Source organism: Pseudochaenichthys georgianus, chromosome 3, assembly GCF_902827115.2.
Source record: "Pseudochaenichthys georgianus chromosome 3, fPseGeo1.2, whole genome shotgun sequence".
In the NCBI taxonomy this organism is placed as follows: Eukaryota; Metazoa; Chordata; class Actinopteri; order Perciformes; family Channichthyidae; genus Pseudochaenichthys; species Pseudochaenichthys georgianus.
The window spans coordinates 24160894-24182850 of NC_047505.1; the positions used below are offsets into that span (position 1 = coordinate 24160894).

Here is a 21957-nt window from a genome sequence, read left to right on the forward strand (position 1 = left end):
AACAATTAGGCGTTTTGTAGAAAATTGTGACATCTTCTGGTCAGTTAACACAATTACAACTGTGTATTGAAACTTGAATGGAGTTTTTTGAAGAACTACTCTAGTATCTCATTTTTGAAATTCGTTATTTAAAAAACGTCTATATAAAAAACAATAAACAATATGATGCAACAATTAAATTGGTTTGGAGGGAAATCCATGCCTCATCCATATGGCCAGATTAGAAACAAATATACAACCAACTCTAGAATAAAAAAGCATGATAACACACATACATATAAATACACTGTTGAACACCAGGACTGATTGTCTACGTTTGGTTCGGATAAGGATATTTTAATAATACTTATGGGGATGTGGAGCAGTACTCTTGGGTAATACTGTGATATTTTGTACAATACAATACAGGTTCCACATTAATAAACAAATATATATCATATTGTCAGTGTAATGTCTGATACAGTATGCTTGGTGTTTCGTTGACAGTGAAACATTGAAAACAAGCAGATTAATAATTGAAACCCCATAATGAGAACCATGTACACAAAGGCAAATACATTTTTTAAGGATAATATAATACTAAATTAATTTCATGCATCTTATTTGGTTATAAGTAAGCACAGAACAATTATATATTTATTCCAGTACACTCAAAGTCCTATATTATAAAACTTTAGCAAAGACGAACATTATGTTAATTGTTTGTGTTATTGTTACAAGGGTTGAATTTGCCTACCAGTCATTTCACTTTACCACACTTCACGTGTAGCTCCTGTGCTGCGGTTTGATTGGTGGAGGAGGCGGGACCGAAGGGCGGGAACAATGCTCCAACACGGAAGTGAAGATGAGTTTTGACAGAAATGTGTTTACTATAATTTAATAGCGTTAACTTTACATCCTTTTAGACCACACCACGGGAGTACCGTTATTTGGATCAACACTCGCTAACATAAAGCGAAAATGTTTGCAAGAAAACGTCGCAGCAACGATTTAAAAGAGAAAACACAAACTAGGTTTGTACACTTTACATTAAGCTGACGAAAGTGTTACCGTTTTAGCCGTGTTTTTTTAGTAGAGCTGATTAAATGCAAGCAACTATATAATCGATATTAAGAAAGAACATGATTTGTAACCTCTTGTTTGCGATAACAACTCACTATCCGCTCTGCTGCTACTTGTCTGCATCTGTCCAGAAACCAAATATGGATAATGCATTTAAAGTAAGTGAGAGCGAGCAGGCGCAGATCCGCTGGTTGCTGACGCGAATTAGGGTTAACAGCTTAAAATAGTTTTTTTAAAACTTGTTTCTGTAAAGTCTTGTAGCTGTTTGCGTTTAATAAAAAAGGACTGCATAACAACACTCGGTTGCATGTGATGTGACAGATATAAATGATAGCTGCCGCTGGAGGAGCTTGTGGTTAACCGTGCCTTCCGCTTGTCTCAGTCAGTCTTTGCCCTTTTCGGCTGCTGGTCCTACATGACTCAACCAACTCAACTCAGTACTACTGTTGTACATAACTGTATTTCATTATTTGGCGAAATAACTATGGTATGCTATGCATACATGTGAACACAATTGGAACTAGAAAGGCACATGAAGACCATCGTTTCACCGCTGTAAACATTGCGTGGATAAGATCCAACATGAAATGTGTTCTTCCTTGGCTCATGCTACACCCTTCGGGCAAGTTTAATGATAATAATGTCAGTAGATTTTCCATTATCCTGTTGACAGGCCAAAAAACTGAACATAAAACAAACTCCATGGAAAAGTTATTTATAAAGCCTAAGGACATCAGTTTGCCTTCAAGATTTGAACAGGAAGTCAACAAATTCAATCATGAAATCAGAACAAGTTGAGATACCAAAAAACAAAAGCTAGACTAAATACGGTACAGCATAACTGATGTTGTTATCAGGCCTTATGTCCAGACATGGGGTCGTTAATAATAAAAAAAGTTTAAAACAAAGTAATATATTACACTACTTCGTTACTCTCTACATAAAGTAACTAGTTACTTTACTCGTTACTTTACTCGCAGGGCCGGCCCGCCCCTCCCTACAGGCAGATCACGCATGCTAAAGTTCAAATGTTCTCTTTAGTTCAGTTTCCATTGTCGCATAAGACTGATCCAGATAGCTCCTGAATGTTCTATTTCGTATATGGCTTCGCCCTCTAAGGCTATCGCTATTGGGTTATCCCTCTGCGCCCCGCGCAGCACTGAAACACTTGTAGTCCACGCCCACCCACTAGGTGGGCCCTACCCTCGGGCCTCCTTCAGGTATAAATAGGAAGGTGGCCCGGCAATCTGCTCCCTCTTTTCTTCAGCAACCAGCAGTACTGAAGCACGAGAAAGAATCATGAGCAGCAATGATCGTATCCGCATGTGTCCTTCGTGCAATACAGGATATATCATGAGCTATGATTTGCACCCGATATGCGCATCCTGCCTGGGGCCAGAGCACGTGGACGCGGCTCTCAGCCAGCAGATCGCATGTTCTCACTGTGTGCGTCTCCCATCATCCGACAGGAAGCAAAGGGCGGACGCTCTAGCTGCTGCGGGTGAGGAGGACGACTGGCCCATCCAGAACAGGGACAACAACCTGTTTCTGGAGGCGAGTGGGGGGCAGGAGTCGGACGACTCCAACCCCGTCTCCCTCCATGGCTCGCCATGCGGCTCTCCCCTTCCCCCTCTTCCCCGGATGGGGGAGACGGGGTCGGAGCGAGAGTCAGAGGTGGCGGCCGAGCACGTGGTCCCCTTCTCCGTGTCCACGGCGCTACCGGCGTTGGGTGGCATTATGCTGGAGCTGCCGGAGATAATCGGCAAAGCAGCAGCATGCAGAGGCCTCCCCGTTCCCCGAGGACGGGAGAGGGTGGCTCTGGATGACATGGCCGGAGTATTTTCCCGGGTTCAGACGGGCAGGAGTGACCCGATCTGGCCGCGCTTCCCCGCCATTAGGCGTTACCAGGAAGGGGCAGTGGCGAACCCGAGGACCTTAAGGGCTCCGGTGGCCACCTTTGTTCCCTTCACTAAGGTGGAGGGGTTCACGGACGAGGTTTTTCCAACCACACCCGCTCTGGAACCGAGCTTAACGGCGTTTTTCGGGGTTAGACAGGCCAACTTGGTCGCCGGACGGCGCCCTATGTTGGCCACCCCAAAAGACCAGTATGTCGCCCGCCAGGCTGACCGGGCGCACCAGTGTGCGTTCCAGGCGTCGGCAGCAGCGAACAACATCGCGTTGCTGACCAACTCGGTGGTGACGTTGGTCGAACGGTCCACCACCGTAGCTCCAGAGGAGGCAGAGGAGATCGCTAAGGCGGCCAGCACGGCACTCACGCTGTGCGCAGCCGTGGCAGTCTCCCAGGCTAGAATCACGGCCTGGATGACTCAGATCCAGCGCCACCTGTGGTTGCAGCAGGCAGCGGTGACAGAGCCAGCCAGGAAGGTTCTGCTGGACGCTCCGATCAGCTCGGACGGGCTGTTCGGATCCCAGTTCCTGGCCATGGTCGAGTCCATGAAGGCGGCATCGGAGCAAGCGGAGGACATCCGCCAGCACGTCAGCTGGCTCCAGCCAGCGGTGAAGCCGCAACGGCTCCAGCGGCAGCAGCAGCAGCCGCCACAGCGGCAGACGGACAGACACGCACAGCAGCAACAGCCGAGGCGCCAGACTCGTCCGTCGGCAGCGGGGGCACCGTCCCGCGCCTCCAGGGCACCGTCCCGCGCCTCCGGCCCCCCACCAGAGAGGAGGGGGGGTAAGAAGAGAGTGAGGTACTCCCGTTCGGCGTCTGCTCCACGAGAGCCGCCGAAGAAACAAAGCCGGCCTTGGCGGTTTGGGGGGAGTGTGAAGGAAATAAAAAAAATGATTATTTCCCAACATGTGGTCTGAGTCATCAGTTACAAATGTATTTCACATATCCTCCACCCTGGGTGAACCAGCTGCCTATGACCTATCGGATAATAGCCAGCAGAGTTCGTTACAAAAGCCTGCACTATTTAATCTATCGATTAATAAGCGGCAGAGCACAGTAACTACACCAGTTGCCTCCAATCTGTTGATTAGTAGGCAGCAGGAGTCGCTGCAGAGGCCTGATGGTTATGACTTTTCGCTTATTAAACCACAGACCTCGCGGCATTCCTCTGTCCGAGATATGCCACCTACACACGGTCACAATAAGCCTATGAGCGCCGTGGTAACGCCTCATGTGGATATCACTGCACACACACCCATCCATCCTCTGAGCGTGAACGCGCGTCATGATGAGAGGCGGAGTGAAATGCAGCGTGTGGAGGTTTCCCAGCCCTTTCGCTCTAGGCCCACCTTGGGTTGCCTCACAGGCAGCGGCGGCGAGGGCTCGAGCATGTGCGCCCGCTCTCAGAGTGTTTCTCGGAGTGGCAGCGCGTGTGTCTGATGGACAGATGGATGAGCAGGCTGATCAGCAGAGGGTACACCCTGCAGTTCGCCTCCCCCCCCCCCATAGTTCAACGGGATACAGGTGACACGCCTGTCATCCCGAGAACAGTGTCTTGCGCTCCAAGCAGAGCTACGGGAACTCCTGTTGAAAGAGGCTATTTCCAGGGTTCCTCAGGAGGAAGAAAATCAGGGGTATTACTCCCGCTATTTTCTTATCCCGAAAAAGACGGGGGGAATGAGACCCATCCTCGACCTATCAGCTTTCAACAAGGCAATAATGAAGAGGCCTTTTCACATGCTGACGGTCAAAAAAGTAATAGAGTGTGTTCACCAGGGAGACTGGTTCACCTCTATAGACCTAAAGGATGCATACTTCCATGTACCCATCATCCCGCAACATCGCAGCCCTTTCGCGTCTGCCACTAATCTGTTGATTAAGCAGACAGCAGGGCTCGCTGCAGAAGCCTGCCGGTTTTAACTTCGGTTAATAACCTGCAGAGCTTGCGGGATTTCTCTGTCCGAGATACGCCTCCTACACATGGTCATAATAAACCCATGAGCGCCGTTATAACGCCTCATGGGGGCAGCACTGCGCACACACCTCCATCCATCCCCTGAGCGTGTACGCGCCTCATGATGAGAGTCGGAGTGAGACGCAGCATGTGGAGGCCCCGCACAGCCCGTTCGGTCCCAGCCCACCGGGGGTTGCCTCACGCCCTGGGTAAACCAGCTGCCTATAACCTGTCGGTTAATAGCCGGCAGGGCTCATTGCTAAAACCTGCACTATTTAATCTATCGATTAATAAGCGGCAGAGCACAGTAACTACACCAGCTGCCTCCAATCTGTTGATTAGTAGGCAGCAAGAGTCGCTGCAGAGGCCTGATGGTTATGACTTTTCGGTTATTAAACCACAGACCTCGCGGCATTCCTCTGTCCGAGAGATACCTCCTACACACGGTCATAATAACCCATGAGCGCCGTTATAAACGCCTCATGTGGACAGCACTGCACACACCTCCACTCATCCCCTGAGCGTGTACACGCCTCATGATGACAGCCGGAGTGAAACGCAGCATGTGGAGGCTTCCTCGCAGCCCTTTCGCCTCACGGGAGGCTGAGTGCACCAGCGGCAGCGCCCGCAGCGCCACGGCGTCAGGGCTCGCTGCAGAATTCTGCTAGTTTTAACCTATCGGTTAATAAACTGCGGAGCTCGCTAATTAAGCCGGCTGCCACTAATCTGTTGATTAAGTAGACAGCAGGGCTCGCTGCAGACGCCTGCCGGTTTGAACCCCTGTTAATAACCTACAGAGCTCGCAGCATTCCTCTGTCCGAGATACGCCTCGTACACACGGCCTTAATAAACACGGCCTTAATAAACACATGAACGCCGTTATAACGCTTCATGTGGGCAGCACTGCACATACCTCCATCCATCCCCTGAGCGTGTACGCGCCTCATGATGACAGTCGGAGTGAGACGCAGCGTGTGGAGGCCCCCGCCTTGGGTTGCCTCACGGGCAGCGGCGACAGGGGCTCTGGCGTGGCTCGTCACCATGACGACCAAAAACACATCTCGAGCACGTGCGCCCGCTCAGAGTTTTTCTCAGAGTGGCAGCGCGCGGGTCTGATGGACAGATGGATGAGCAGGCTGATCAGCAGAGGATACGTCCTGCAGTTCGCCTCTCCCCCCCCCACAGTTCAATGGGATACAGGAAACACTCCTGTCCTCCCAGAAGCTATGTCTTGCGCTCCAATCCGAGCTGCTGGAACTCCTGTTGAAAGAGGATATTTCCAGGGTTCCTCAAAGGGAGGAAAATCAGGGGTTTTCACTCCCGTTATTTTTCTAATCCCAAAAAAGAGTGGGGCAATGAGACATCCTCGATCTGTCAGTATTCCACATGCTGACGATCAAACAGGTGCTGGAATGTGTTCACCAGGACGACTGATTCACTTCCACCTGAAGGAGGCATACTTCCACCTGAAGGATGCATACTTCCACGTACCATCCCGAAACACAGGAAATTCCTGCGTTTTCTCATTTCAGGGAATATCAGACCAGACAATCGTCTGCCGTCGGATATTTCCTGGCTCCTCCCATTTTTGTGTAGAGAAGGCTGGAGCCACTACACAGAGGAGGGATGAGAGTGTGGTTTCCTCTGGACAACCTGCTATTTGCTGGCTCGCTCCAGGGAGGAAGTCGCTTTACAGACGGTACATCTCGTATCGCATCTGTCAAAGCCTGGGTTTCATAAGAAATTGGAAGAAGATAAACTCAGCCAGCAGAGCGTGGCTCTCGCGGCAGCGAGTGGAGAAACTGACAGCTCTCCTCCAGCATGTCACAACCCACACAGCCCTCTCCGTGACGCAGCTGCTCGGCGTTGGCGTCAGCTGGTCACGTGATGATCCCCTGGGGTCTCTTCCAACAGGGGGACACACCAGAGGTGGTTCATTTTCTGCAGAAGCCTGCTGTTTTAAACCTATTGGTTTATAAACTGCAGAGCTCGCGGCATTCCTCTGTCCCAGATATGCCTCCTACACACGGTCATAATAAATCCACGAGCACCGTTATAACGCCTCGTGTGGACAGCATACACACACCTCTCACAGGGCTCGCAATTAATGATGTCCCGATGTCCCGGGGACCATACAAATTCCTACTGGGACACAAATCTATTTTGTCTGGGACTATAGCTAGCGCTAACTAACGCTAGCAACTGAAGTGTGCCTTACAATGCATACAAACGTCCTAAAATGCGGTGTCATGTTCTTTTGAAGTTTGTGAAAATGATGTGAAATACAGTTGATCAGAATAAGAGGTGTAGCCTATCATTTTTGTATTTTCTTTGTCAGCCAGTCAGTGACCAGGCTAGAATCTTTAGCTGCAAAAACGTAAGGCATTTAGCTAATCATTTAGCTTTTCATCTTTTTTTAGTGTTTTACTTTTTTTTGGTCAAGAACGTCAGTCAGATTGGGTGACGATTAGAAAGGGGGTCGCAAGGTAATTTTAGTTTGTCAATCAACTCTGGTATGAGAATAATGTGTCATGTTAAGAGAGAGTAATGTTCCAGTTGTTTTTGTGCCTAGGGGGGGGGGTGGGTGAGTGAGTGAGAGCAAGATGATTGACATTCATGAATGAAGATAGAAGATACATTTATATTCCTATAGTACTACTGACGACTTGTGAGGATAACTTGTAACTAGAACTGAAAACAGATACATTTATTAAACTGTATTATGGAACTTCTGTTTTTTTATTATCATTCATACCACTTTTATTGCCAGATAGAGGGTTCCGATCATAAAACACAGAGACCATACAGCCATACCATATTGAATTGAAAAATACAAATCAGAATTCTTCAATGTTGACATGACAATGATAAATTAGTCTGGATATTGAGAAACAATAGAAAAACATGTCTTAAAACAACTCTTCCCTTCTACTCTAGGAGAGGCAACAGATCAGACTAATATTCATATGTTTAAAAGAATAAGTATTTTAAACTTACATGGTGGACCAGAGTCTATGGTGTGATGATTAAGTGACAAAAAAGTATCAAATTATATGTATTCTGCATAATTGGGGGGGCGACGATACACATTTAAATTTGGGACACTGCTGGTTATATCCGGGACAATACAAAGTAGAATTCGGGACGGTTGTGGGACACTGAGGAAAAAAGTTAATTTCGAGCCTTGACCTCTCATCCTCTGGGCGTGTACGCGCCGCATGATGAGAGACGGAGTGAAATGCAGCGTGTGGAAACTCCCTCGCAGCCCTTTGCCTAAAGGTGTGAGGCTGTGTCGCAGGCGTATGTCTCGGTGGAGCCCCCGGAGAACATTAATGGCCACTCCACCAGAGGAATTCCTCCTCCACGGCTTTGCACGGAGGAATGTCAGTGGAAGATATTTGCACGGCTGCATCTTGGTCTTCCCCCTATTCATTTATTCAATGTTATTTGAGGGATGTCTCCCTTTCCTCTCTGACGCACCCTGTACTGGGTGTCCTGTCGGAGTGAGTGACGTCAGGGATCCAGCGGTGCGCCTCTCTCCTGCCGCTCGGCACACAGAGAGCGGCCCTTTTTTTCCCTCGTATGAGAGGGATGTTCCTTTTACTCTGACACACTTCGTACGGAGTGCCTGATCAGAGTGAGTGACGTCAGGGATCCAGCTGAGCGCTCTCCTACCTGTCTGACACGCAGAGAGCAGCTGTTCCCCCTCTATGATCGCAGGATAATGTGGGACCTTCGTCTCTACTTTCTCACAGCGGCCGGTATGTATTGTTCCCAGCCTTCACCCCGTCGGGAAGACAGGCATGTTTTGCTATGTTCCAGGGACGGTGATGCGCCATTACGCATGGCACAACAGGCAGGGGGTGTTATTGAGCAGGTGTGTCTGTGCTTCTAGTGCCGGGCGGACTCAGTGGGGCGCAGACTACATCATGCTTCGCCCTTAACCCAATAGCGATAGCCTTAGAGGGCGAAGCCATATACGAAATAGAACTGGGGTTACCTACTGTAACCCAGCTTCTATGAGTAATGGCGCAGACAGAGGAAATAAAGATAACTTAATGATTTGGGACAGGTGGCACAGTGGTCTGTGCGTTTGATCATCAGATCAAGGGGGCGTTGGGGAACTCCAGTTCGAAACCTGCTCCCGCCCCACTGCGTCAGGCCGTTGTGTCCTTGGGCAAGACACTTCACCCGAATTTGCTCCTGTGGGTATTGTCCACAGTAGATGACCATTACATGTATGTATGATCTGTATGTGTAATGTGTATTTGTAAAGCGCTTTGAGAGTCATTGAGAAAGCGCTATAATAAATATAAGGATTCTTATTATTATTATTAAAGACAATGCCCCAAAAAGGGCACTCATGTATTAGATAACATTTTCTTGTCGATATAGAAATATTTTACAAACAGGTGGATTTCACTATATAAGTTTAAGTAACCATGGAACTGAAACCAATTGCTGGAGGCAGAAAAGTGTCTCTTGCACTTCAGTTGTTCGAAGACAGTGTGGCTTGGTTGATAATTTTTTTAATTTCACAACCAGTTTCTGAAAAGGGTCAGTTAGTAGTATTTAGTGGGCACCTGATGAGCAGAAATGGTGTCTTATATTTATTATTGTATTATCACACTAGAATAAAAAAAGTTTGTTTTCATTCCGTTAGATGAGCTCTTCATATCTACACAGAGAGATGTGAACAGGGTCATCTTCCATACAGGAGGTGTATTACGTTGGTTGCATCTGCAGCCTCACTGCTGAATGCCAGAACTCCTACACAATGCCCTTTTTAAATGCATGGTCGGTCGGTCATGACATGCAGTTCGACAACTCTTCTAGTCTCGACTATTTTTCTTATTTGTTCAAACAGCCAATGTTCCTTTTGCATCCTGACAGACAGGGTTCAAGGAGGACCCATATTCAGCCACATTCAGCCTTTTTCCAAACCATACGTATGGTGACTTAGCTCAGTGTGCAATAGGAAATTGCATCGATGCACACAAAGCACTAAAAGTACTAAAGGTGAAGAGGTCAACCAATAGTCCAAACATTAATAGCTGTGATTTCATATTTTCAGACTGCAGGAATAAAGGCAAAAGAACACACAATAGAATGCCACAAATCGTGGATGGTTGCATTTATATACATCAGGATGTTGTGCAATTCGAAGTTGCGCCCCCCCCCACACACACAAAGGGGTGGGGGCGCGCAACAGCGGTAATTAAAGTGTAAAACTCTCAAAAATGCTACAACTACTGTCACAAACTAGATGAATGGGAAGTATTTTGTTAAAGGCGGATGAAAGCGTAATTAAGTTATTCAAATTAATTCATCAATTATTTTTTATATTTTATTGTAATGTAGAGACAAGGCTTTTAGTGACAATAATGTATTGCTTTACAATTACAGTATATGTAAAAAAAAAAAAAAAGTCTAAATATGATATTTGGCCTCAAATCATCTGAGGCGTGGCGCCCCCCCTGCGATCTTTGGCGCCCCCCAGGTTGGGAACCACTGTTCTAGAATATATATAAGTGAACAACGTACAAAGTATTTTTTCACTTTTAAGTTATAGACCTCTGTACCATCTTTATACAAATACACCTATAACTTTTGCCACGTTGTTTCATTATTCTAGGGATGTCCCGATCACCTTTTTTTGCTCCCGATCCGATTCCGATCATTTGATTTTGACAATCTGCCGATACCGATTTTTCCCGATCCGATCTTTATGCAATGCATTAAGAGAAAAAAAAGGTAACAGATAACGGCTGGTCATCCAACGCGATGAATTCAGCTATCTTGGCTGTTATTCTGTTGGCCTTTTCACTGTTCTGGGGCAGTTTCTCTTTCCTTTTGAAAGTCTCTGAACGTGTCGGTTGTTTCAGTGCCGTTACCTGAGTGGCCGCTGTGTACTCGTCGTGTTGTTGTTGGTGTTTGTTTCTCAGGTGGCGTATTAGATTGGTCGTGTTGAACGTAGCTCTGTTCTTTCCACCACGCGGAACCTCTGCCTTCCAAACATTGCATCTGGCTGTTACACTGCCTTCGCTTTCAATTTTATAATACTTCCAAACTCCTGACATTTTCTCTGTCCCGACTACCGAGTCACCAGCTGAACGTAGCCTCTCGTTAGCTTACTGCTACTATTAGACACTGCGCCCACTCTGTTGCCAGATTTCAGAGAAATAAGCAAGCCCAAAGAAAGCAACACATACATGATGTTGTGTAATTTTAAACCAAAACTAAGTCCTCAGGATGACTTTAAGACGTGAACATGGTCATTTTTGTTTTGTAACATTACATAAAAAAAAAATATTTTATAAAAAAAAAAAAAATCCCGATCCCCGATTTTTTGAAAATCACGTGATCGGCTCCGATCCCCGATCACGTGATCGGATCGGGACATCTCTAATTATTACCTTGAAGGATATGACCAAAAAAGTACCTAAATAAAAAGGCAATCTTTTTGTGTGTTTACCTGAAATTAGTACAGTAGTAAACACTATAGTAAACCTTACTATACTACAGTAATCCCGACATGTCTATCAAACGCTCAACTTCTGTTGTGCCCTTTTGTTTGTAACGTTGTTTTATCACAATTCCCAATCACTGAACATGTATTTCAACAGCGCTCCTTGTGGATTGAAGGACAATGTGCCACATCAGAGAAGGAACTTCCACTTTGACCTGTGGTTCTGCCTGACTCTGCAGAACTGGATTCTGGACTTTGGAAGACCTATTGTCATGGTAAAGAAGATCAATGCGTCTTTCACTTCCCTAATGAAGTTTTAAATGTGAAAAAAATATATATTTACTCCATGTATCATGAGGCAAAACACCAAATAACCTCTTGTTATCTTATGAATTAGATTTTCCTTCCTCTGGAGTGGTTTCCCCTGAACAAGCCCAGTGCTGGGGACTACTTCCACATGGCCTACAACGTCATAACACCATTCCTAATGCTCAAGGTAAGTGTTAACACAAGTGCTTTGATGATTGTGAATAAGATTAATACAAATGACATTCATTTAAGACTTGTTGATTAAATGTAAAAACATAGAATTGTATATTTGTGGACGCTCGTTAGAGTACATTAATCTGAGACTGGGATCCATGGTAATGAGGGGGTCTAAGGAGATAAGAACTACTTGCAAAATAAGTATATAATTGTTAATTAAATGATTAAAATATGTTATTTTCCATATCATCAAACGTGATTACACACACATTCCTAGCCCATACATTTGTATAATCAGGCCCACTATTGTAACCACCAGAATAAAACATGTAAACAGCCTCATTAATCTTTAAGGTCTAATTAAAATGCAAGGTAATAGCTTTCATTTCAAATCAGGCTTAAATGTATATGAAACAAATAAAAAAAATGTTTTCTCCATAACCTGTTGCTCTATGACACAGCTTCACATATACAGCAGGAGCTAGTTAACCTGAGGTGCCAATTATGAATGACATACGGTTGCATATTAATTATGCGTAATCACCTACATTCCTAACAGGGTTTCTGGCAGTGATAGGTTCGCTGTGTGTTACCTTTGCACTCTTATTTTATCCCTGCAGGGAAATGACATGACTGTGAATAAGAAACAGTGGACAGACACTGTTTGTAGCCTTTGTATATTAAACACTTTTACACTGATAACATGCAATGTGGTCACACAGATGTAATGATTTATATTCATCTAAAAAATCTCTCCTAGTTTTACACTGATATTGTATACATGTAGTAAACTAATTTCCCATTCCGGCTCAACAATATGGTCCTTTGTTCTTTCAGTGTTGGATATGATTGGCTTGTAATTGAAAACCTTTTGATCCTGTCCATCAATTGCATACAATCACGATGCCAATTGATTATAAGCTTTACAGTATGAGACGGTTATCCGACATGTTACATTATGTCAGCTGATTAAAGCTGCTCCTGTAACTAAGCTGCCTATATAGCTGATACATATCTATTTTAGTTTGCTTCAGTTGACTTTAGAATCAAAATATAATCGATCTGGGGCATTTTTTTCCTGTTGCCAATTTTTCTAAAGCTAAATTGACACGAAGAAACAAGGCAGCCAAAAGTGACAGACCTGCTTTTGAGGGCACAACACTGAAGTTCATTCATGCATCAACAGAGACGTGAAATTCATTTCTGATTATCTGCAGTCTGCCACACCACAGGACTCATAATAACGGCAAAGCATACATGAAATAAATAAAGCTACATGCTTTTTCTTTTGAAGGAATGGAGGTTAATTTATTGTGAAACAAAAAATATTACTTGTTTTTATGCATATTTTCAGTTGACCAAAACAATTGATAATTTCGCTTAAGACACAGATGGTGGGATATTTACAGAATGTGTGTGTTGCTACTCCATCCAGCTAATAGAGCGCAGCCCCAGGGCGCTGCCTCGCTCGGCGGTCTACCTCTGCATCATCACGTTCGTCATGGGAGCCAGCATCCACCTGGTGGGAGACTCCATCAACCATCGGCTCCTCCTCAGCGGCTACCAGCTCCACCTGTCAGTCAGAGAGAACCCCATCATCAAAGACCTCAAACCGGCCTCACTGGTGAGTATCTTCATAACGTTTATTTGTTTGTGTAGAGGTGTAGGGTAAATAATTGTCCACGATGAGTGCACCAGGAACGCTGGAATAGCCTGAGGAATCTGTCAAACTTTTTTTTTTCTGCTCGTCATGTTTGGATAGTGGGTGATACAACTACTGGGCCCTATGTACATTTTACAGAATCTATGAACATATTTTGAAAAAGAGCTTATCTTACCTGCTTATGACACACAAAGAAAACACGAAACATATCAGTATTGTCAGACTTGTTTGATCCAGCAGAATTCATCCCGCTGCTGCATCCTGACTTAAAGGGAAATGGAAACACTTTTCAAACTGCTTTCCATGCGACAATATTACCATTAGGAAATGTATTTATCTAGTCTATTTCCAATGTAAACGATCGAGATACGCAAATTTACTTTTTGAAATATGTGCCTAATGACCATGGGCGCTTCCATTGCTCCGGGACTTTCCCAGTGACGTCACTGATTGGGTACGGCTTCCTGGGCCAAAGCTCAATAACAAACAACATGGCGTGCAATGCACCAGTAGTTTACATTACAAGAAAACGGTCGTCGTCAGGAGTTTATTGTATTGCCCCAGGCTTCACAAATGGATTTTATACAAAGAAGGAAGAAGTACATTTCCATAGGCTGCCACTAAAGGATGAGAAGCTGCTCAAAGTCCAGTCTGGATACCTGGTTCAATACAAAACATTGGATTTGAAGCCAGGATCTGTTCCCACAATATTCGATTTCTCAACGTATGCAGTCGGGAACACCGACCGTCCCAGCACGTCGGCCGCGCAAGACAATGACAGTGTCAACAAACGTGAAGTTCGAGCCACCAAACGAGTTGCTTCAGCTGCCGAGAGAGAGGTAAATATTGCAGCACTACCAGATTACTAGCTCACACATGTATTTACTGACACAGTGTGACCTTATTAATTAACGCAATCGCGTCCAAACTAAATGGTAGCTATTATGACGTACAATAGAGAATTGGGGGTGTTCTATAGCTCAACTAATTAAACTGGCATACACACGCTCATCTGTCGAAAACAGCCCTAAAAAGGCTAGTATTGCTATTGATGGATGGTATTGCAGGACCCAGAGCGCACGGAGCACAGAGAGGACAGCAGATAACGGAATTGCAGTTGTATTTCTTCTAGATTATCAGAACATTTCAAAGGGGACACAGCCCCATTGGATATTAACCTATGGATTAACTACATCATCGTTTTTATCGTTGTAATGCCATTGAAGACCAGTTTAGACCAGACAATGAGGAAGGTAAGCCGTTAGCCTGGCGTATGTTAGTACCTAGCGCCACTTGTTTTGATGTACGTTTTTGTGGATAACCTCGCGAGTTTGTATCTTTCAGTGTTGAGGTGGGCACCGTTAGATTCTGTGTCTCCTTGCGATCATAAACGATGTGTTGGATGTGCGGCTAGGATAAGTAATAAGGGAGCTAGGAGTGATTTTCGGTGCAGTAATAGGTTAGCATTTTCGCTCGGGGCTAATTCAGAGGCTCACTGTTAGCATTGTGTTTTTTTAATTTTTTTATTCCGGATCGTATGCCACTCTATTCGACCGAATCGGTTCATAAGCATAGGCCATGGGATGCCTGGTAACTGTAGATGCTTCCACATCAATGTCATCTCCCGACGAATAGTCAAATTCATCGTTCAAAACGTCGATCTCATTGCAAAATTCCTCCATCGCTGCCATATCTGCTACGTTGTGTTGACTTTCGGTGGAGCGAAAACACAGCCACTGACGTCACCATTTGGGACTCCCCTAATGGCGGCGGCCTGGTCCCGGAATTCCCCACCCGGCTGGCGGATAATTAATTTTCTTTTGGCGAGTAATATCATATACAATAAATATTACGATCAATATCCATTGTAAAATGAATAAACTACCGGAATATTATAACTGTAATTGGTGTTTCCTTTCCCCTTTAAAGCACCATGGTTTTGACAATGATGTTGTCAACAAGATATCGTAGGTTGATGTATGGCATATCTGGGGCAGAATACAAGCTCAGAAGCATGGCTTGTTTTTATCTCTCTTCTGCTTTCTGGCAAGTGGGTCCCAGAAGACCCTTAAAGAGTATTTTAAATACTTAAATGTACTTTTTGATGTTCAAGGTCATCCATTCTAACCATTTCTTAAAGAAGTCTGACATCTAACAAGGCAAGGCATATCATTGAAGCTTGGGCAGAATAAACAAGTGTGTATTATTTTGATTAGTGTTTTTGTTGATATTTTTCCACGACAATCTACATTGTCCACTACCTATGTTTATTGACAACAAATACTTTAGGTAGCGTACATTTTGCCCTAAAGTTTTTGCAGGTATCTTTTGTGTGGCTGTGATCCGCTCCTAGAAAAATGTAACTGAATATTTCAGTTATTCAAATTCAAAATAACTCAATAATCGTGTTTACAGCAGTCTATTTTTCTATTTATTTGGCCACAGTAATGGTATTATGTTTTCTTTTAGAAGTATTAAAAAGGTCTTAAAGTAATATGTACTTGTTCAAATATGCAGGTACCCTGCATTAGTGACTAAATGACCTGCAATAATGGGATTACCAACATCAAGAATCTGATTTATTTATTTATCTGTTATACATTTTTAGTTTTATAATAATAATAATGAGGAAACAATGAAGTATATCTATAATATGAAGCAAATCATGTATAAATACAACGCCATATGCATACATCAAATGTAACTGACACTGTAATCCCCCTACCCTTCATGTTATTGTCCTGTTCTGTTTGTGATGTGTGTGAGCCATGTCCTTGTCCGTATGTTTTTATCTTTGAAAATGTCTAATCAAATATAAATGTTAAATAAAAATAAAAAATCTGATTCCCTACTCCCTACAAAACATTTGGACAGAAGACATAATAAGATAGATAAAGATAGATATATACTTTATTGGTCAAGCGATACACAAATTAAACATGTTTAAAAGATTCCATAAGATACAAATATAATAGAAATACAAATGATTAATTTCATTTTTAAGTGTATTAAAAGTTGAGGGAAGTGATGCTGAGTTCAGGCGCTACAGTGACAGAGTACACAGTTTCTGTTTTCTCCTCCGATGTGTTTGAATTACTAATTTTGAGTTATTCAAATGTTGTATTTACTTTAATTTGGAACAAGGATGCACCGCCAAAATAAATAATTGTCTCCTTCCAGCAGATTGCTGTTGCTTTCCCTGCGTGGTGTCTAGTTACAAACACATATTTGCAGCATCAAAACATATTAGGTGTCCCTGCATTCAGAGATCTCTTGCTAATACTCGGTGAATCATTGGTTGACTTCTTGCATACATTTATTTTACGTTTGAGTTTGTCAGGTGGTGAAATAATACATAACAATAACATCACCTACGTATGATCCAAACCCTCTGTTTTCAATACAAACACAACAGCTACCATCTGATATCATTGCTTTTATGCAGACGTCTCTGTTTGAAGGTTTTTAATTTGTTTAAGAAGCTGTAGACCTTCAACCCTTCTACAGCGTGTGCACTCAAACCACTTTCCGATTTCATACACACTGACCATAGATTGTGTAACAATGAGGCAAGTGGAAAAGCATGAATTACTTGCAAGGCGTCTTCTTTTTTGTTACTAAAAAAAATCCAAGTCCAGAGCTCAAAGAAGTCATTCAAAGGGATTAAACACTACTTTATAAAACTGCATGAGCAGGCTCTGAGGGGGGCTTTGATTGAAATGTAAGGTGTTGGAAATGAATTGATTGGCGCATTCACCTTTTGACAAGGATTCACAATATAATACAAGTGTAATATTGTATTGTCAACACACATTGCTTGTTTCACTGAACAAATACTGTACAGTCAAACAATTTGACATATTTCAAAATAAATGAATGCCTTTTAAAATAAGATAATGAATTATTCTCCTGTCTGAAGATGTGATTTCCACTTAATAAAGGGTCATTTGTACTATAACAATAGGTGGCACTGTTGCATAAGACTGAGTGGAGGACCACAGCGCTCCCCTATCAACAAAGAGGGCTTTACCATATATTGTGCCATTAAAACATACCTGAGTTTCTTATTACATTCAATATGTGTTTGTCTTGCCTTCACAGATTGACTCCTTTGAGCTGCTGTATTTCTATGACGAGCAGCTCGGACACTTGATGTGGTAGGTCTATATGAGGATTGTTATTGTTGTGTCCATAAGCAGTGCTGGGAAATGACTTGAATAAAGCAGAATAAGAGCATGCATAAATCCATCAAGTGTAGATTCAGAGAAATATAGATTTGCATACACTTATTAGTGTGTTGGAATCAGTAGCTGTTTTCCACATCAGATCTAACTATGAGCAGACTGAGCCGGACAGACAGTTTACACCAGCTGTGTGAAGTCCAGCGGTTCGACTTGACCCTAATGCATGCTGGGAAGAGAGGGGAAGAATCAGTCATTTTGCCTGAAAAAAGTGTTTAAATATCTTTGAAATTATGAGCAATAAGAGGAATAACTCTCTCTATTTCCATTTACTAAGACCTCAGGTGGTTGTTGTTTAAAGGTGCCCTATTATGCTTTTTGGGGTTTTCCCTTTATGGTAGTTAAAAAATCAGAAATCCTTTATTACTCTCACTGCGGGGAAGTTTACAAATGTACTTTTGTGACGGCAAAAGTGGCATAGTAAAAAGGGCAATGCAATAATACAGAATAAGCTTACATATTACTACATAGAAGAAAAGCACACACATTAGTTGAACTAGAATAAAAATGCAAGATAAATAAGTAGGTAAGTAAGTACACAGCATGTCTAAAAAATGATGAGCAGCAACTTCAGAACTTAGTGACATATGTAAGGTGTTGAGACCTTACAAAAATGAAGATTGATAGTTATGTATTATATAGTTCTGCAATGGCTAAAACCCCAAAGTTCCCTCCAGAGGGAGTTTCTCTCCCCTCTGCCTAAAAGGGAGGGAGTCTTTAGTTCACTTCTGTAACGTAGTGATATCACCATGTAACACTTGCGCTTCCATTGGCTAGTGCTCCAACACATTGTACATGATTCCATAAAGTTCACATAGTGAGGGGCAGGACATCTCTCAGCGATTGACCAATCACAACAGAGCTGGCCAGCTAACCAACCGTTTCAGACAGAGGGGAAAAAGAGGCGCTGCAACAAAGGCAAAACAAAAATGAAGCACTTTTTGAACATTAAAGCATGTAAACTCGTCACAGTAGTCACAACATACAAACATGAACCTGAGCAGAATAGGGCCCCTTTAAAATAAAGTAGAAAAAACGAATTCCCATCATAGCCCAAAGGACCAGAGAACGTTTGGTAATTGACTAATTATTTCGGCTCTAGTTTATTTAGTTTGACAAAATCACAGGTTAGAATAGTTTGTCATTGGAACTGTTTCTGTAGGTCATGCCGTTTGATACACTGATTTTGAAAGTGGTTAAGGGAAGCTGTGCTTGCGGCGTCCCGATGATAATTTGAACTCAAACCTGCCAGACAAATTTCTGCTGCCACGGTACATTAGTTATTCATTATTCTTCAAGAAGTTTAATTTGAGAAACTTTATTAGCCAGTTTTTCTTTTTCTGACCAAAACTGTTCATAAAACTGAGTTAAGTTATCTTTAAAGAGAAAAATAAGTGTTCCTATAATCAACAAGTACTGAGTTTAAAAACAAATGCTATGGGCTCAGGTATTGTGCAGCCAGGTTTGCATCATCCCTTTATACAAAACTTTCTCAACTCTAACTGGTTTAGTCCTTTTGACAGTTTCTGCCTCTGATTGAATTCTAGGTATATTCCTTTCTTCATCATCCTGTTGATCTACTTCACCGGCTGCTTCACCAAGGCCAGGGAACAGAAGAAGATTCCTGTCTCTGGTTGGCTGTTGCTAGGACCCAGCTCCCTCTACTATTGGTCAGTCTCCTCCTCCTCAACTCTGTGAGACTCTCATGTTGTCCAAGATTACATGGTTTTGTTAAAGAATTAGGAGTCAGTCAATTAATGAACCTTGTGTTATCGTTACATTTAAAGAGAAATTAAACAGTTGGTCTCTTTAGTAAATTCTAATTTTAGAGATGCCTTTCCAGTCCATGAAAAAAGGGGCACTACTGTATGTTCTCTCAGAAGGCTAATGGAGGTCGGTGTGTAAAGCAACAGAAGCAACAATCAAGTTGAACAAAGAGTTAAGCAAGCAAATGCTTGGCATTGTGTTTTTTGTGTGATTTTTTCGTTCAGAAGCGTTTGGACATTTTGTTCTTTTGTGCAATGATTGCCAGTTGAAGGTTTGCAGAAACATTTACAAAAGGTCCTGTACATAGCAAGTCAGTTTGGAACAAACTATTTAAGTCCCCATTTTGACAACTATTTTATATAGAACTGAATGAATTTCCACCATATGGCTTTGTTTGTAGCAATTATTAGGTAAAACATGATCAAACATTATCATTGTAAAACAGATGTTCACAGAAAAACAGCTCTATTGGGTGTTTGCCAAGGTTTCAGTTGTAAATAAAAGTTAGAAGCCTCTGTTTTTATGACATTTCTTTCTCCATTTTCTTCCAGGTACCTGGTCACTGAGGGACAAATCACTGAACTTTTTCTCCTCACCTTCCTTGCAATGGTTGTCGTGGTGATAATCAAACAGCGTAAAGGCCTCAGCCCAGACAGCAACGGTCTCTTCCTGTTCTGTAGTTTCAGCGTTACTGTGCTGCTGGTGGCACTGTGGGTGATCTATCTGTGGAGCGACCCGGTGCTACGCAACAAGTACCCCGGACTCATTTACGTGCCAGAGCCCTGGTCCTACTACACCTTACATATAAAGCAGGACCACTGATTTACATCTGTCCAGGTGTGTACACCTCTGTTAGATAAAAGAATCAGATACCATTTACATTTGTATGACGCATATTTTTCTCTCTCTTCAGCAGCTTCCTGTGACAAATGTGGAGGCTGTACTCAACGTTGACGGACGGTTGAGGACGGCTGTAGAAGTGCACAAACCTCACTGTTACGCCCAAAGTTGTGCTGGCTTCAGCCATATATTAAGAAGAGATTTGTCTCTTTTCTTTTTTTATTGATACTCAGACTTTAGCAGTTGGGAAGTTTGATGTGAATTTATATATGTAATCAGATCTGTTACACCTCTTGCATCTTGAGACCATTTTGTGGCCATGATTGATTTTATAAATAGGTCTGCGCTGACATACAGCTGGTGATGAGGAATGACTGAGCCTTTTCACTGCTCATAACCAACACTGTAATACTTCTTTAGGGAGGAGGGATTAAATACATGTTTAAGATTCCTAATCTTTCTAATCCAATTTACATGTTTCCAAGCCCTGAAACAGGTGGTTCTGAAAGCTTTTTCTTAATAACTATCTCCTTGAATAAGCCCTACAGGGAGAGTATCTGTTATTTTATTGAAGGAGTAAAAACCAGGACAGTGATAATCTGCTAAAGGGGAAAGGTTGTCTGTAGACCAGTCAAGCGGTTGGACAAAGTGGACCCTTTTATGATCCAGCTCAAGGTGAATATACAGTATGTAGATACATTTACTAGAACATTTAAAAATAAATCGTACCTTGCATAAGCTCATCAAATAATTCCATAAATCAACAACTGAATGCTTTAAGGTTGAAATAAGTGTTCATGGTTGTTCAATAAATGCACGCCCGGTTATTGTCACCTTCTCTGACCCTGAAGAATGAAAAGGAGAAGAAGAAAAAAGATATGAATAATTCATTCATGTTACACAGAACAATCCTCAATAACAGGATAAAGATAAGTGTTACCGTTTGAAGAATAACACCTTGAAATTAGTTAGAAAAAAAACTAGTTTAGATATATAAAAAATAAAAAGATACATTTAAGTTCTGGAGAAAGATAACATAATATTGTTACCTTTTGGTGAGAAAGAACACAGTATTGAAGTGAATGTTAAATCTAATTGTGACTTTTTTAGTTTTGAGTAAAACATTCTCTCAGGTATTCAAGGTCTCACGCTTTGTCAGATATATATGAGCTTCATATGTTCAGTCATCGACATGAGAGCTGTGAACTTTTACATTTCCGTATTACCTATTTCTGACATGATGTGTTTAAGCAATGTACAATATTAAAGTGTTCACAATGAAAAGTCTATTGTACAGATGGTCTATGATTGTTCAAAAGGTCAAGGAAACATGAGATACAAAAGAAAGATTTATTAAACCGATGTTTTGTGTTTGTTGATTTGATCCTTTCTTTGTTTACATGTTGAGTTATTGTTCTTAATGTAAAATGTCCTTTGTTACTGTTTTGTACAATATGGTTCCTTTGCTGTTGCTGGTAAAATACTGTTTAGTTAGTGGTTTCTCACTGGTTTTGTTTCACATATTTTTATGTTTATTAAAATTGGAAAATGTATATTCTGTTTCTG

At 42.6% G+C, this 21957-nt stretch overlaps 1 protein-coding gene across 2 annotated transcripts; it reads left to right on the plus strand.

Annotated features, from left to right (window-relative positions):
- Positions 1-820: 820 nt before the first annotated feature.
- On the plus strand, positions 821-21944 carry LOC117441599 (ceroid-lipofuscinosis neuronal protein 6-like). 2 transcript variants are annotated; one of them, XM_034077673.1, is made up of 8 exons: positions 821-1013; positions 11552-11669; positions 11792-11890; positions 13316-13504; positions 17645-17700; positions 19332-19454; positions 20103-20388; positions 20465-21944. In XM_034077673.1, the coding sequence occupies exons 1-7, from the start codon at positions 961-963 to the stop codon at positions 20371-20373; spliced, it is 909 nt and encodes a 302-aa protein (XP_033933564.1). In that variant the 5' UTR covers positions 821-960; the 3' UTR covers positions 20374-20388; positions 20465-21944. The 2 variants fall into 2 exon arrangements, with proteins under 2 accessions (XP_033933564.1, XP_033933558.1); XM_034077667.1 differs by having other exon boundaries at positions 20468-21944.
- The last annotated feature ends 13 nt before the right edge of the window (positions 21945-21957 follow it).